This window comes from Poecile atricapillus, chromosome Z (genome assembly GCF_030490865.1).
Source record: "Poecile atricapillus isolate bPoeAtr1 chromosome Z, bPoeAtr1.hap1, whole genome shotgun sequence".
Taxonomy (NCBI): Eukaryota; Metazoa; Chordata; class Aves; order Passeriformes; family Paridae; genus Poecile; species Poecile atricapillus.
The window spans coordinates 29,956,786-29,974,661 of NC_081289.1; the positions used below are offsets into that span (position 1 = coordinate 29,956,786).

The following is a 17,876-nucleotide window of genomic DNA, read 5'->3' on the forward strand; positions in this document are numbered from 1 at the left end:
TTCCTATTTTAATAGCAAATGTATTTGCTCATCCCCAGTATAAGTCCCAGATAAAGTAAATTTTCACATGGTAGTATTTAAAGAATGATGTACCAACTGAAAGAAGTTATTGCATCCTTATTATTGAACAGGTTAGTAGAATGCCTTTACAGGGACTATTTGAACTTCTTTCAGAGGTTTGAGTGCTTGACCAATAGAAACATGTTGGAATTGAAAAAAGGAACAAAAGAATTTCCAGTGAGATTGATTTTTAAGGCTGTGTGTGCTGCAGCACTTCTTGAACTTACCTTGTTGTTTGTGTGCCATAAAGGTGCTAGAGAACCAAGACAAAAAGAATACATTTCTGGAAAGGGACCAGGAACGTCTTAGGACACAGTTCTGGCAGGAAAGATAAGCTTGGAAAAAGTGAGCATGAGAACATCGTTCTGTTACTTGCTCTCACTTTTTTTTTTCAATTGAACATTTTTTTGCATGTTCTCACATATGACATTAATGTGTCATAAGATTTCTCTGAACTGAAAATATCCAATGATGTTTTGAGTGTTAGTGGTGTTATAAGGCAGCTGGCAATGCTATATTCTGAGTGATTTCGTGAAGTGCTGAGACTTGGTTTATGGAATATATAACTTCTGTTTTAACGTCTGGTATGACTGCTGTTGTTCTATAATTACAGCATGCAATGAGCTTATAGTTCAAAGAATACTTGTGAAATAGTGGAAACTTTTAATCCTGTTAAAAAAAAAATTTCAAATGAGCTAATATTTTCCCCATTTATCTTATTTTCAGGCGATGGCTGTGATCACTGGATGCATTATAGTGATGCCACTAAAACCAGAAGTGGATGGGCCAAAGAATTATTAAATGAATTCAAAAGCAATGTTGAATTGCTTAAGCAGGCTGTGAAGGATCAGGTCATAGATTCTCCTCCCAAATCACCACCTGCTGTATCTCCTCAGAACCTACAAACAGGTATTTTGTTTACATCACTAATTCTCTACTTCCAAGATATATTAAAACCATGAAAAAAAAGTGTTCTTTTCAATAATTACGTCACTATTATTTCTTACAGGCAAGGAACAGATACCAAAAGGAACATCTAGGGCTTCCTCTGTATCTTCCCAGCAACCAAAGGGCAAACTGATGTCTAGTCCCATTGTGGTTAGACTTGCAGATTTCAATATATATCAGGTACATTTCTTTTAAGTTAGTAAAACTGGTGTTACTCCACCCTTGACTGTTACGTAACTGTGGTTTTTAACGGACAATATGAAGCCCATTGAAATTAATGAGTCTTTCAATTTATTATTGGATTAGACCTTTACTGACCTGCTTCTGCTTTGATAAAATAGTGATCCTATCACAATTGTGTTGGATCTAAGTTCTATTATTCTCCAAATTATGAATTTGGAATTAAAATGCAGTCTTTTCATTGTATGATCTTATGTGCCCAATATTTTAATATGTGGTTTTGTATATCATGATTTTCTTATATTTTTCAAAGTACATTAAAAACTGTTAAGAAGTTTTATTAAGTTTTTAAAATCTATTCCAGCCACTCTGTCTCCAGTGATACTTTGAGCAGACACTTTGACCATTTCCATCTCCCTCCCCTTTGTTAGAATGAGTAGATTTAGGTGCTTGTTGGGGTCCAAATTGACTATTCTGAGGCAAGTGAACTAGAGAAGCGTATCTCCATTAGGCAGAATGCTAGTGATGTGGGAGGATATACTCTTAAGTTTCAGGTCCTAACAAAAATGTTTAGTGTGTGTCCTTTATCACTGTGATTTTTGCTTGCTCTTTTTCTAATTTCCAACACTATTCTGCCATATCACTTCTGGTTCTGTGGGAGATTGCTGATTGTTGCTGGGAGCCTTCATCTGGATTTGAAGTGGTTTTATACTATTGTTTTGTACTGTTCATGTTTCCCTTTGCCTTCTGCTCTTGTCTTCTCCTCTCTACACAAACACAGTTTCAGTTTTTAAGTTGCCATTATTTCTATGCAATTTCCTAAAAGCTATTTTTCTAAATAGATCGTTTTACTTGAATTTTTGTGTGTGTTAATGCAGATATATTTACCTCTTGAAAACAGCTACATAGAGTGAAGCAGGCTTATAAAGGTCATGTATTCATTATTTCCAGTGAAACTCATTTTGGTAGACATCATATATTCAATATTAATACATTGAGTAATTTCAAACTAGCAGTTTGACCTCCTAGCTGTTGAATGGAAAAGCTTTGTTTTGCCAACATACTTTTTAAACTAAGACACATTCAATGAAATTTAAGGCCTAATATATATCAAATATTGATATCTTATTTGTTTCATAATTTAATTGTAAGGGAAAGGAAATGGAGATTACTGTTCCATAGTGTCTTGATTCTCCTGTGAAGCAGACTTTCAGGCATATCCAAGCATACACATCTCTGCCAGGTGCATGCTGAACACCTTGCTTCATGGACAGTTTGAGAGTTGGCCCGTGTACCGGAATTTGTTCTTACAACAATACAGGAACTACCTAATGTGTAATAAACTTATCTAGCTTATCCATCCCTTATCTAGACCAGACTGTATGGAAATGCACTCTATCCAAGTGTAAATGTTTCAACAGGAGCTGTAGTATTTGCAGTAAAAAATCAGATCATTCTAGGCTTCTGCTGAACACCTTTGAAAGTGACTTGCTGCCTCTTGCCTCTTATGAAGTAAGGGGATCTGGTACCTTTAAAACAGTTTTCATGCAAAACTGTTCTATGTGAGTCATTTCTGCTACAAGGCAGTTAAGTTTTTTGTCAGCACTGTGTGTTGTACTTTGTGTTGTGATGTTTGGGGGCCTACACCCGAGAACAGTGGAACCTCACTAGGGACAGTACTGTGCAATTGCAAATGCTTAATCATTCATAAGAATGTAATGTGTTAATGAAGTAATCTTTCATCTTTTACAGGTTTCAACAGCAGACCAGTGTCGTTCTTCCCCTAAAGCTCTGATCTCTTGCAATAAAAAGTCACTTTATCTTCCACCAGAAATGCCAGCTATTCATATTGAATTCACTGAATATTACTACCCAGATGGAAAGGACTTTCCTAGTAAGACTTCCTTTTTTTTTCCCTTTTTTTTTTTTTGTACTGAATCATAAATTTTGTGTGTTACTTTCACCTTTGTGAAGCTTCAAGCTCAGAAATAGGTAATGGCTTTCTAAAATGGATAGAGCACAAGACTGCTCCATTTCCACAGTGCTTGCTCCTGGCAAACTCCTGTTAATACTGTTTTTTATAAACATGGTTTTTCAGTCTGAAAACACTTGCAGCATTTTTACTGGCACATGAATTATTCATTCTCCAGCATCCACATATTGTTTCTGCAGTTTCACTGTCTGACTACATAAAAGAACTCAAACTGTTGCAGTAATGCCTAAAATATAATGAAGAGCTGCTGGAGTTATTTGTAGGACTGTGTTCTGTGGCTAGCCTTTTTTTATATACAGAAATGCTAGTGGATTTCTTGGGGATGGAACTTGAGGACAGCAAATTTCTGTGGTCTTGCCCTTCCTCTGTAATGAGAATATTCTCCCCATTTCTTCAGACTTAATTCTATTCTTAGTTACTCCAAATCAGTCACTTGCTTGGAATGAGGGAAATAGGCATCGCTTCAAGTATCCCTTAACAATTAATTTTTCCTTGAGACTAGAGGACCAGGTTCTTTCTCTGATGAAAAGTAGTGGTGAAAATATAAGTTTGCAATCATTTAAAAACCAAAAAAAAAACAACCCATAAACTTTTTACTTATTCTCATGGTTTTGTTTTCTTTTCTCTTTTAGTTCCATGTCCAAATTTGTATGGCCAGCTGAATGCTTTACAGTTCACCCTGGATCAGAGAAGTATTCTTTGGCTAAACCAGTTTGTGTTGGATTTGAAACAGAGTCTTATTCAGTTCATGGCCATGTACAAGTTAAATGACAATTCAAAGTCAGATGAACATGTTGATGTGAGAGTGGATGGACTAATGTTAAAGGTATGCTGTCATTGAGTGAGGGTTTTGTGCTTCCTTGGAAGACCATTTCTTCTCTTATTCTCTTACAAATACCTAAATGAATGAAGAAATACTTCTCTAAAAGAATATGATTGTTTGAAGACAGGCATCTTGTTTCTTGTACTCCTTCATCTGAGTTCTGATATTTTGGTTTTGATATTTGGGTGTTTAGGTTTTTTATTGAAGATCTGAGTGGGAGTACTAACAAATTATTTCCCTGTGGTCAGTGAACTTGACATAGCAGAACTAAAAAGAAATTGAGCACTAAAGTAAAAATAACTAGTGAAAAATTAATATTTGTACTCTATATCAATGCAAGGGCCTTCCCTTGTTCTTCTGGTTGTATTATATCAAAACTCTTTTGACTTGTTGGTGAATCCTGAATCCTGAATAAACCTCCTGAAGGTTTATTTCCTTCTCCAAAACCCATTCTCACCATTTTCTGTTTCATGCTGGCTGTTGGTGTAGTTCAGGTACATGAGTTCTCTGTACTCTTATTCCAGAGGAGTGTTGCTTGTTAACGCAGCTGAACATCGAATATGTGCTTCCCTTGACTTCTCCTTCTTTGTAAAAAAAGGATTATTGAGAAGATAAATTTCTCACTCATCCCCTGTTTGCAATGGGCATTTCATTGATTTCCATGGTTCCGGGGTTGAACAAAAAAAGTCTTTTCAGTGGTGCCCACAGCAGGTTTCAAGAGTTCTAAAAAGTCAGCATATGAACCAAGGGTTATCTTTCTAAGCTCTTGCTACGTTCTTAATGGAACTTTACAAGGACATGGTTTGTACTGAATAAAAACAGTTATTAACAGCAAACAACTGGAAATCTGCAAATATAGATTGATCTGATACTGAATTATTATATGTGAAATGCCTACTAAACTACAAGAGGATAAAAGTATTCTTGATTCTCAAACCTTGAGTCATATTAATTATGTCACCCCTGTATTAAGAGCATTATTTTTATTCTAGAAAATGATGAATTGATGTTTACATAGCATATAGTCAATTATTTTATTGGTTATTTTTTTCTGAATCCTTGTATTTAAATGAGGAAGCTTCATTACCTTTTAAGTGAAATGAGGAAGTTTTCATTACCTTTTACCATTACCCTTTTAAGTATCTTTATGAATGCTTTTTTTACTCCTGCTTTCTAGATTCATAATGGAGATATTGTGATAGAAGGCAGTTTCACTGATATTTGCAAAACAAGAGTGGCCAAGGTTTATGTTAACAATTTAAGATTCAGGATTTGGCATAAAATATGTTTACTTTAAAATATGCACTAAAATTATGCAGGTTAAATACAGTGTGTTGAACTATTTTGTTGTTCTTTAGGAGTTGAAGTATATTATTATTTTCCTGAAACAAATGTATTATGATTATCAAATAATTGTCAAGAATACCTGATCTATATTCTGTGATACTAAAAATATTAGTTGCATTAGCACATTTAACTGTTTGCTTGTATCTTAACATAGAAATAAAATATTGTAGTACTCGGTACAGTGAAAAAGCCTATCTGATATGCCAGACTGAACTCCAAATTATAATTCTTTGTTTTTCAAAGCTGTACATTTTGGAAACACTTGAAGAAACTTTCTACTAAGCTGCTTGAGTTGAAGAAATTAGCCACTTCAGCCTAATACAGTTGAACTAAATTTAAGACCTTCAGATAAGAAATATGTTTTGTACAAATATTGATGCCACAGCATCCTTCTTAAAAATGAGAGAAAACATAAATCATTATCTGTGAGCCCGACACTGTTCTGTGTCACCGTACTTGATTTCCCATAAAACTGTAATTATATTCCTTTGTATAAACTGTTACGGCTATAATTTTGTTTAATTGTATACCTTCTTAATCTACGTATTTTTAACTAGACAAAATCTATTTCTCCCTTGCAGATCATAATCCCATTTGAAAACAAGCCTGAAATTCATAAAGATCAACCTCGTGCACTTTCCATTCAAAGTTCAGAGATGATTGCTACGAATACCAGATGCTCACCAAACTGCAGACACTCTGATCTTGAAGCTTTGTTTCAGAACTTCAAGGATTCTGAATTTTTCAGTAGAACTTTTACCACTTTTCCTAAGTCCCCCAAAAATTTTAATCTTTTACATCCAATCTTCCAGAGACACGCTCATGAACAAGATACCAGAATGCACGATGTTTATAAAGGTTATATCATCCCAGAATTGAATAAATATGCATTAAAGACATCTGCAGCTACTGATGTTTGGGCCATGCATTTTTCCCAGTTTTGGGTAGATTATGAAGGAACAAAAAGCGGGAAAGGCCGGCCAATAAACTTTGTGGACTCCTTCCCACTTTCACTTTGGATTTGCCAGCCAATAAGATTTGCAAAGTCACAAAAAGAGCTGGTAACCCATAATCAGTCAGCCTTCAACATTCCAAAAAGTGAATCTAGTGATCTCTCTAATAGATTGCAACGTAAGAAACTTCTAAAGGAGTATTACAGCAGTGAGATTGAGCCCTCAACCAATGGCATTCAAATGTCTGAGACTTCAGGAGCGCTTTCTGAAAGCTCTTCCTCCGATGCAGACGTAAATGTTCTTGTCCATGTTCAAAAACATGTAAGCGTGCAGATCAATCACTACCAGTACCTTTTTTTGCTGTTTCTCCATGAATCTCTTGTATTGCTACTGGAAAACTTAAGGAATGATGTAGAGGCAGTGACAGGAAGACCTGCAAAGCAAACAGATGTCTGCATTGGGATTCTACTGAAAAGTGCAGAAGTAGCCTTACTGCTCCATCCGGTGACTCAGGGAAACCCTTGTAAATCTCCTCTTGAGGAGGAAGGAGGTCCCGTGCCATCAGAACTCTCCCCTGTGGGAAATGGGGAAACTCTTACTTCAGAGAGTAAATTAGTTGGTAGTAAGATAGTGGAAGCTGGTATTACTAATTTTGGTTATGTAAATGACTGCAAGCCTCTGAATGCCGAAGTTAGTAAAGGAATTTTGATAGATCCTCTTTTGTTTAAATCAGACAGTAATACGGATTTTCAGAAAGCAATGTCATTTTCTGATGATGCATCAGATAAAGGTTTGGGAGATACAAGTGAAGGAGCAAGCAGTGGACTTTTTAGTAGAAGTGATTCAGAAGAGGTCTGTGGACCTCTAAGTGAGAAAAGTAGTTTGAATCCTAGGGATTCAGTGTCCATTCTAAATAAGAGAGAAGATTCTACTGAATTTTTCATTGATAAAGAGGATGACAGAAACATATTCTCAAATAAGTTAAACGAACAGGAAGGCACAACTGAAGGCTGTCCTAACCAAGTCACTGACTTGGAAACAGAAACTGCCTTAGAATCTGAAGAGCTTGAAATCAACAAAGAGAAAGTGACTTCAGTTAAAATGTTTGCATCCCAGCCTTCTTCAAGGTATAGAAGATTTAATACTGAATCAGTTTTCCTAGTCATTGAAAATATTTATCAATCTTGTTTGCCACAGACTTTTAGTACTTTTAGCAGTCAAGGAGGGAACATCTTAGGAGTTGGACTCAATGATCCTTCCAACTCAGGCTGTTCTGTGATTCTGTGCTCTAGTAGATGAAAATTTTTAAAGCATGTAAGAAGTTATGCAGTATCCAGCATTCAGTGAAAGTTAAAATGAAGCGTTAGCCAATTGATTTAAACTATTTGTTTTCAGTTTAAATGTTAGGAAATGTGTATTGAGAGAAGTATTGACACAAATACCTACATGAATGTATATTGTTTCTAGATTTACTTCTTTTACTTAGCAAAGGATACTTGAATAATCAGATTTTTTCTTTTATATCTTGCCTGGTTTAGAGAAAAAATTTTAAAGTAACTTCTATGTATTTCCTTTAATTTTAAATAATAATGTCTTCATATCTTTTTGTTTTAAAAGTGGCAAGCCTAAGGAACGCTGCTCATCCAACCTCCCTGCATTCTCTGTTTCTTACAAAAATATGAAGAGAAGTCCTTCACAAGTCTCTCTGGACACCATCTCTATTGATAGTATGATGTTAGAGGATCATTTGATAGAGAGTGATGGAAGTGATAGTCAAAGCTTTCTGGAGAAAGGTAAGTTGGTTTAATTAAATATTTTTAAGCAATACATGAAAATGTTGTTTGTTATTAAAGTCCTGCTCAAAAGGATTCTAGTCCAGCAAATCCTGGATACTTTACAAATACAAGACTATTTCTGTTGCCTTCACCAGTAATATGAAGTGTATTCACCATATGTCTTTTCAGGGGAAAGGGATAATGTGTGCTCCTTAAGCAGCACTATTTAATTTTAACACTGCTTAATTTTCCTCTCTTAAGGAAAGTAAGAGCATTGAAGTGCTGTGTTGCAAATCTGAATTAAGGAGAACTTGTTTCTTGCTGTGCTTAAATGCAACTGCTTTGGCTGCAAGTACTTACAGGTTGTAGCCTGAATCAGTGTTACACTTGAAGTGGTAAAGAAGCTTTCATTTTAGAAGTGGATGAAAAAGAAATGAGTTTTCACTAATGCTCACTGTGCTAATTACCAGGCAGATAGATTTGGTAGTCTCCTTGCAGCTCATCCCTTGAGGAGTAGTTCCCAGCTATTGACTGTCTGATAGCAGGTATTTGTCCAATTTTTGCTCATCTGTGCATATACTGATGAAATAATTTTCTCATGTAAGGAAATAGAGTAAGAAGACCTTATTGCTACCTCTTTTCTGATAATTCTAATTTGCATGAAGACTGACTATTTTTTTTCTGTAGGATTTCTCTTCAGTCTAGAGCAATAATGAGAAGACTGCTACACTTGCAAGCCTGTTACGTATTTGAATTGTAGGAGTATTCCTACATGTGTTTATGTGGGAGTATGCCATAAAATAAATTTTCCATTTTAAATAACCTTTATATGTCTTTTTAGTTTGTTCAGCAATATTTAACTGTAGGTTAAGTATGCTTTCTATTTGTCAAGGAAACACTATCATGATTGCTTTAATGAAAAGATATGTAGCTTACTTCTCTAAACATACAAGCATCTGCTCTAAAGGCACTGTGCAGTATTTTAGATACACAACTTGGATTTTTTTTTCCAGCTGGGTCACATTTATATTATTTGATTTGGAAGATTAAAAAATGCCTTCACAGTTATTTTTTAACAATGCATGTAGAGTGTGGGTTTGGTTCTGTCACAATATGCTGCTTTACTTTTGATTAGCATCTAGAACTTTCCTCTTTGTAAGGCAGTTCAATCATAGATATTTCCTTAATAAGCCATTCAGCTCATGTTAAAAATGAGTTAATGTGTGCATACACTAACAGACACTGACTTTATTCTTAATGTAGGAGTGATTCAGGTTATGCTTAGCTAACTTTGCCTTTTTTCTGATATAAATATGGAAGGTATTACAGCCACAAACTATCAAAGTCCATCAGAAAATGTCCATGAAGGAGGCACAGTGATTGAAAATTGTGATGGGTCATCTCCAGATGCCATGAGTGCTGCTTCAGAAAATGCCCATGAGACTAGTGAAGAAATGGTAATATTATTGTATTTCATTAGAATATGTGATTCCATAAATTAAACCTTAAAACAGAACTGAAATGGCTTCTTTTAGAGGTGATTTTTCAAGTCATTAGAAAAATGAGCCCAAAATAGTAGTAATGATGATGAACACATATCTTCTGATACCAAAGCTGCCTTAAAACTGGCTTCTACTTCTTTTTTAAAAATACTGCAACCCAGTAATTAGAGAAATGGGCTGACCACTATGCAGATAGCTGAAGTTTAGTAGCCTATCATAGCTTTTTAACCTGGTCTGATTCAACACTGCAAGTGCTTGGTTGTGCTTATGAAACACCTAAAGTTGAATGCAGTTGTAGGTAATGTCAGATACCTGACATTTCAGGTATCACATAGGTAATGTGCTTCTCTGTCAGAGTAAGGAAACTCTGTGTCACATCCATGGCTTTTCTAGCCAGTTCTGAGTTGGTGTTAGTGAGGTATAAATACAAGTGTCTGTCTTTGGACAGGCTGTTGAGCAATCCATTATAAAGCCAATGTATACAAAAGGAAAAGAAGAAGAAAATGAGAAAGCTTTGTGCTTCTGTGAGCACAGATACAGAGGGATTGGATACAGAGGGATTTTTTCCTTTTGTGATGGAAAAGGTTTAGACATCCCTTACAAACAGTCATTGTAAATTCATTCTATAGTCTTATATTGTTTTATCTGGGTTTTGTCGACAGATGTCTGTTGTGGTTTTTCAAGTATTTGGTGTTAATGGTGAAATTGACATCAGAGGAGAAGACACAGAAATATGCTTACAGGTCAACCAAGTGATACCAAACCAACTAGGAAACATTGGTGTCCGACAATATCAGTGCAACAGAACTGTTGGTAAGAACTAACAATTTAGTATGGTGAAATTGGAGCTGGAAGCATTTGTTCTAAGTAAATAAAAATGCAAACAAAGTTTTATGTTAGACTAGCATCCCATTTATGCTGGTTTAGATCTCTGTTTTCTTTCTTTATTGCCATACACTAAAAAGGAAGAATAAGTAAATAGAATTGTGTATGATTGTGTGGGTAGAAAGGTGCATTGCATTGAATTCTGGTCATTAGTTTGCTTTTTTGAAAATGAAGTAAGCTACATTATGTGCTGGTTTTGGCTGAGGTAGAACTAATTGTCTTCATAGTGACTGGTATGGGGCTGTGGTTTTGGATTTTTTTCCCTATTAAACTGTCTTTATTTTAAGCCACAAGTTTTCTGGCTTTACCCTTCCAATTCTTTCCCCAGTTCTCTCCCCAATCCCACTGGTGGTGGAGTGAGATGCTGTGTGGGGCCTGGCTGCTGGTGAGGTGGAACCACAACACCTTCCACTGTGTTACTGTTTTGTGAAGATGGAACTCCCTTATGACTCTAATAGTATTTTACTTAATGTACCTTACTTTGAAGGAATGTTTCTTTTTTTCAAGATCAGTTTCTCTAGATTAAATGACACACACAGTTTAATCAGGTTTATAATATGAGGTTTAAGAAAAATTAAAGAATTTTTCGCTGTCAGGAAATAAGAGCTTTAAAGACAGATAACTGGTTTTGGTTTGGTTTGGGTTTTTTGTTTGTTTTTGGGGGGTTTTGGTGGTTGGTTGGTTTTTTGTTTATTCTAATCTTAATACAGAGTGTAGTTTCAAGTCAGATATTTGCACAGCTAGATCAACCAGTGTCTCGTCAGACACTTTGCTCCTCTCTTCCAGCCTTCTACATGGATTGCTGGATGTAAGCTCTGTTACACTGTAGGGTTTTTGGGGGAGATCCCGGACGCACCTGCTTCTGGTTCAGCTCCCTTCCCAGGAAATAGCTATAGCAGCTGTTGGCTGCCATTTTTTTTATTCCAACCTTCTATCAGCATGGTTTTTGTTCAGGAGGTGCTTCAGCTTCAGAGGTGGTACAGCCTCTGATGCCCTGGCTAAAGAATCCATTTACTGGTGAGCTGAGCCATTGCCAGCAGCTGCTGCCTGAGCAGCTGTTGCATGGTGTTGTATTCAAGCATCTGAAGGCTAGGAGAAGGTCCAGCAGGGAGGACTCATGGCTGACGTTCAGATCATGCAGCAGGCAGATTGATTCCTGGTTATCTGCCATATCCTCTGTAAAAGCCAGTGGGAGTAAATAGTATGAACATGCCACCTTCCTGCTCTTGTGTGTATCTACAGCTTGAACCTCTGATAATAATAATGCTTCTCAGCTGATAATAGGAGGCTTGTGCACTGTCTAATTATTTTGTGGATAGAAAAGGTATGACATGATTGGAATCTCCAGATACTTCCACTTCATATCTCTTCCTTTTCTCTTTCTGGTGGGTACCTGAATAGGTGAGCCAACAATACTTTTTTTTTGGTTTTATGAATTGCTGGTCACTCCTATTCTATAAGGTACATCTCTCCACTATGATTTCTGTATTGTCAGGAATCTTCTGTAGCTGCTGCTACTCCCCATGTCTCATAATCATTTCAGTTAGAACAAAAAGAGGAAAAGTTTGGAAAAAGCTTGAGAAACAGATCAAAAGAGACTGTTTAAAAGAGTTAATGGTAAAAAAATACAACTAAAAGAACATTTGAGCAAATGCGTACGATAATATCCCAATAAAAGCAATCTCGTTCTTCAAGACCTTTAATAAAACTTCCTTAAGTGCTGCATTAACAGTTAAAACCAACAACCTGAGGAACCATGCAATGCAGTGAATACTCAAGTTATAATTACAGTCTACAAGATGCTCTGGATGAAAATAGCTACTTAAAATCTACTATACTGTTAATGCAGTAGACGTAAAAAGGGAAGAATGTGGCTAAAAGCTGGACTAAGTTGAAGGCTGCATGGCAGCTGTGCAGTTCCATGCAGGGCTGGATGCAGGACTGCAATATTGCAATGATCTTGCCTGGCAGCAAATGCAAAAGAAGGCAGGATGGAGTATGGCAGAGGTATTGTGGGAGGGCTGTGCTTTTACTGAGATTTTACCATGCTGAACATGCTTGTGAGAAGGCAACAGCAGTTCACAGCAGCTTCCAAAATTTTTAGCACACTTTTTATTCCATCTTCCCTTGACACTGCCCCTTTCAGGTATCTGCAAGATAATTAAAATTGTCCCAAAGATGAGGCTGAATGTGTGGTCTTTTCCTCTGCTCTTTTTGTGTATTTTTGATTCTTCCCGCAATGATGCAGGCACTCTCTTCAGGTGCAGAAATGCTTAGGGCACCTACTGCTTATTTCTTTATCTGTATGTGTGGGAAGTATATGTGCCCTTGAGGGAAATTAAGTTTCCTGAACCAGTTGCAGAGATTCATTGAACTGAGTGGTCATTGTTCTTCTATCTGGAGGGTACCTCTTCTTCTCCTGGGCTGCCGGTAGTTTATTCACTTCCCTCTGGACTGAGCCTAAAAAGATAGTTGATACTTGTATTATGGTTTTGGTTGGTTGCTTTGTTTTTGGTGTGGGTTTTGTGGGGGAGGGGAATATGAGATTTAGCACTTCTTAAACATTGGAAAGATTTAAGGATGGAGTTGTGGAAGAGCCGTTGGTGTTGTGGAAACCTCTGTTTACAGAGGTAACAAAGGGAGAGATTCTGGTTCACAGCAGAGGCTGAAGATCCTCACGTTCATCTTGCCATTGGTCTTTGCCTGATTGACAGTGGGTCCATCCACCCCAATTCTAGTGCCAGTAGATAACTGTGTGAGTCCTGACTGCTGCTGTGCCCGGTCATCCATGAACTGGCACACTATACAGGAAGAGGAACACAATTAATGTACAAATAGGAAAGCAAATCAATTACGTTGTCAGGCTGCTGTAGCTCTAGGCAGTGTCTGTTGCATGATGAATTGACGTAATTTGTTTGGTTTTTCTTGAGTTTCTTTCTTGAGATATCTTTCAAGTTTCAATGCTTGTTTGTTCTATAGTTTCTGTGACTGTGATTCTTGTCATAGAGATAATTTCTGTAGGTCAGCCATCATAGTAATGAGATGACTTGAGAATCCCACAGGATAACTATTTTTTACAAGAAATGAATACTGCTCACGCACCTCATCTGGTTACCTTAAATTTTTATTCTAGTTTAGTTTATTTTGGTTTTTAGAACTTTTTAAGTTGAACGTTGCAATTGTTTTTACTGTATAAAGATACTGAAATTAGCAAGAAAGTCATAGAGTTTTTTAACATTCAAATCTATTGCCACTCAAGTAATGCATATGTGATCATATTCTCTATCTTACTGCATTGCTGTTTATGGTTCCTAAGTCAGGAAGTTCAGCCTTTCCAAGAAAACACCTGCTCTCATGAGAGAGTGAAGTGACTTTAATATTAGTTTTCCTGAATTGAAATTTAAGGACTTAGTGGAAAAGCATGCAAAATAATTGTTTTCCCATTGTCAAGACACCAAGGAAACACTTGTTTCAACAAAAACACTTGTTTCAACAAAAAAAAAAATTGTTTTTATTTTTGTGGATGGTGATAGTTCTGCATTGTCCTTTCTCTTGTCACAGTGAGGTAGTAGCCCTTATATGTACTCTTTATTTTATTTTTTGTATTGACGTGATAGACTTAGAAATTTGCTCTGAAGTTCTGTATTTGCAACACTGCCTTTTATGAATAATAACTCTATGGTACTTTTTGGAAAATCAGTTGGACAATAGAGGCAGAAATTACATCATAATTGATTTTTTTTGTAAATGCAAAATTTTAATGCAAATTTGTTTTCTTTTTGCAACAGGTTCTGACTGTAAATCTGTGGCTGGACCTGTTAATTCATCACCTGAGATTAGTCTGAGATGGGAAAGCGGGCCTAGTGCTGTTGTACATTCCCTGCTAGCTGTAAAAAATGGGTTTCTTCAGTGTCATGTGGAGAACTTCAGTGCTGAATTTCTAACATCTTCTCTCACAAACATTCAGCATTTTCTAGAAGATGAAACTGTCGCAGAAGTGATGCCCATGAAGATAAAAGTTTCTAATGCAAGGATTAATTTAAAAGTATGTTAACAATGAGATACTTGGCTGCTCTAAAAAAAATTGTGTTCTTGTTTCTTTGATGATAAACTACTAATCTGGATACAGTTAACTTCAAAGAAACTGCTATCATGCTCTGAAAGGTCTTTAGATAACACTAAAACAATTTTAAAATCCATAGATTTGGTTAGCTCTGTGGTATGCCTGGAGGGGAATTATCTGCATGACCAAGCTATTTGTATGAATTAATATTTTATACTATTTCCTCCTCACCCAAATCTTTCTTGTAGAGTGACAGTGTCTGGGAATTTCATATGTAAGGTAGATCAAGCTTCTAGAGGCACAATTTGCTTTTTTCTGGTTCTGGGGTCTTTTGCTTAGCAAAGGATATGGTTTTCTAATTACACACCATGGATTTTAAAGGTTATTTATCTCTCCTAGTTGGAGGATAGTTCTTGCAATGAAAGTTCTGTACAAAATAAGGAAAGAGGTTATGGAATTCCAGTACAAACCATTTGAACACTGTTTCTTACAACCCAAATTTCATGTTCTGCTCTACCTAGAAACAGATACTAAACAATGCAAGCATTTTTCAGCACCATATCTTAAAATATTAACAATAAAACATTAAGAAGACACTTCTGCTCAAGTCTCCTAGGGAACTTTCAGACATTTAAAGAAGATGGTGAGTTCTGTGCTGTACAACCCCTGAATATAAAGGGGTTTTTTGAGGGGTGTAGAAAAACAAAGAAACAAACATATAGATAATTTTTACATTGCTTTGGACAGTAATAATCACTCATAGAAACTTTGAACAGGGTGAGGATTGGAAAAGCAGCTCCAGTTCTCAATCTGGGGCTAAGGTCTTTATTCTGCCAAGATCATTATTGACTGGAAAGGCAGTTTTCTTGTGTTCTACTAAAGAATACATCAGTATTCCTTCCCTCAGTGATACAGCCCTTCCATCCCCTGAAGATCTTGGGGCATTCTTTTAGAGCTGTTCCTCCTCTACAGGATTAGCATAGCACAAGCATTTTCTGTAAGAACTGTGGATCTGTTCCTCTGATTTCAGTGGATCACAAACATGAATTCCCAAATGCAAATAACGAAGTCTTTACATATAGTCATTTGCATTTAAAACCAGGATTGTGCTAGTTTATTGGCAAGAAGGCAGACTTACGCAAAATGTTCTTGAGAAAGCAGCTGCTTGAGATGGGGAATGTACAATAATAAGCTGGCAACAAGATTCTACTTGGCAGTAAAAGCACTGAAGTGCTCACTCAGCAGTGCACACAAGTCATGGTGAAGTTACTCATGATGGTTGACAAACTGCAAATGTGACATAGAGATGGTTCATTTGTATAGAGTTGTTGGGTATTAAGGAGTAAGAAGATACGGTTCAAATGTGTGCTGCATCTCCTATTCAATGCAGTATGTTCTTTTATTTTTTCTGCATGAGACTTGATGCAGTGTGTTTCATGGCAAGGGAGGAATTTAAGAAAGATTATTTTATTACTTGCATTTTCTGCTGCAGTCTCAATGCTGTTTCAAGAAACTTTGGAAGCTATATCTCAATGGCTTTCTTGGTACACTTTTACTTCTGATAGATATAGTTTCTGATTATACCGTCTGTGTTATTCTGTTTGACAGGGATAATGAACTATAAAGACTTACTGGGGAGACCCCAAAGAAGTAATTTGTGAAGCTTCTCTTCTGTTAAATACAGTAGTATAATGAAATTGCAGCTGGTGTCATCCCAAACTAAATTCTGAAAAAACAAAATCTGCTCAAGAATGATAGCTGTACCCATTCAATCTTTAAGTAGTTCAAGGGAAAATCAGATACTATATAGCACAGGCTTCTTATCTGTGATTCAGAGAGCTCCTGAGCTAACAAATGTCTTGAGTTGGGATATAATCTTATTGAGATGTCTGTAAAAACACTTTGAAGTATTTTAATCGGACTATATATTGAGTTCAGCAGACTTACTCCAGAGATAATTTTCAGCCTTTAATACAATCCTTGGGGGAAAAAAATGAAGCCAAAGTTTAGTGGAGGTCCCATTAGAAGATTCTTCTCTGAAACATTCCCTTTCAACTTTCATTAAATCCACTTATTTTTAAATAAACATCCCAATTATCTATTTTGATTTCCCTGTTAACTCTTTTTTTATTATGTGTATTTTTTAGGATGATAGTCCACGTGAAAATCTTAAGGCATCTGAGCTTGTACCCATAAAACTGCATATTGACATACTCTGGATAGAAAGAAATGATGATGGCACTTTTCTCATTAGAGGTTTGTATGTTCCTGCACCTTCATATCTCAGTTCTGTAATCCTGTTGTTTTTTCCTTTTTGCATACATGGGACTAATTATGAAGAGATAACTGATGATAATTTGTGTAAGCTGTGTTGCCATATGCCATAATTCTAAGTGTAGTCACAAAAAGGAAGATTATCTTTTTGAATAGTGTATTGGCTGTGAGAACTCACAGCTGACTCAACCTGGGAGAAATAAAAATATGCTTATAATGTCATCAGGATATGCTTCATCAGTGCATATCACTTCATCATGATAAGTTTAGGGTTCCTTTATTGCTGCAAAGCAAATTAAAAAATTGTCTTTCTTTACAGATTACCAAGGTGGTTACCATTTTTGTTGTTTTGTGTTGCAGCTAGTAGTAGAAACTACTGTAAAACCATGACCCTGACTTCTTCCCTTGATGTACAACAGTATATTTTAACAGATGTTATAGTGCAGTTCAGTTACAAATGCTAGAAAGTTTCTTTAATGCCAAGTAATTGAAGTTATTTTCTAATTTAAAAACTTGATTCTGCAGGTTTATCACACTATGTCTTTAAATGTAAATGCAGTCTTCAGAGAGACCTGGAGACAGTATGTTAATAGCAATATTAATAGTTCTCAAATTTCTGATTATTCAGAGTGCATATTCGGTGGTGATAATACAGGTTGGTATGAAAATGTGTTTATTTTCTTCAGGCTGGAAGTTACATATTGTTTCTTTCATCTTCTAAAAGGTTATGTTTTAAATTAAATTTTATTCTTAAATTTGATTTTGAGACACAAATATCAATGTACTTAATATTATATTTGTTTTAGGTGGGTTTAATTTTGTATTGATAAGAATAAAGCTTAAATTTTTTTTTTTTACAAAATCCCTGCACACTATTTCTGTAATGCAGACAATCAAAAAGTAAATGATGTGTCAAAGATGAAGAATTCAAGCAGTACATTGCAGCAAGCAGTGGGATCTGTTGAACGTAAAACACAGGACCAAGCCACGCAAACTGCTTGGGAAACACCCAGACCTTCTAAATCAAGCAGGGATTCATCTGACTTCCTTAAAAATGAGGTATTAAGAACTCA

The 17,876-nt window shown here is 36.0% G+C and overlaps 1 protein-coding gene across 2 annotated transcripts in view; it reads left to right on the forward strand.

Moving 5' to 3' along the window:
* Window positions 1-17,876, forward strand: part of LOC131572766 (bridge-like lipid transfer protein family member 3B) — a 47,089-nt gene that overhangs the window by 26,472 nt on the left and 2,741 nt on the right. For both annotated transcript variants that reach the window (XM_058826092.1, XM_058826093.1), the window contains exons 10-20: window positions 787-969; window positions 1,070-1,188; window positions 2,941-3,082; window positions 3,814-4,007; window positions 5,933-7,431; window positions 7,922-8,097; window positions 9,400-9,536; window positions 10,244-10,394; window positions 14,255-14,511; window positions 16,677-16,785; window positions 17,693-17,862. In XM_058826092.1, the coding sequence (XP_058682075.1) occupies window positions 787-969; window positions 1,070-1,188; window positions 2,941-3,082; window positions 3,814-4,007; window positions 5,933-7,431; window positions 7,922-8,097; window positions 9,400-9,536; window positions 10,244-10,394; window positions 14,255-14,511; window positions 16,677-16,785; window positions 17,693-17,862 (3,137 nt within the window). The remainder of the gene's footprint in view (window positions 1-786; window positions 970-1,069; window positions 1,189-2,940; window positions 3,083-3,813; window positions 4,008-5,932; window positions 7,432-7,921; window positions 8,098-9,399; window positions 9,537-10,243; window positions 10,395-14,254; window positions 14,512-16,676; window positions 16,786-17,692; window positions 17,863-17,876) is intronic.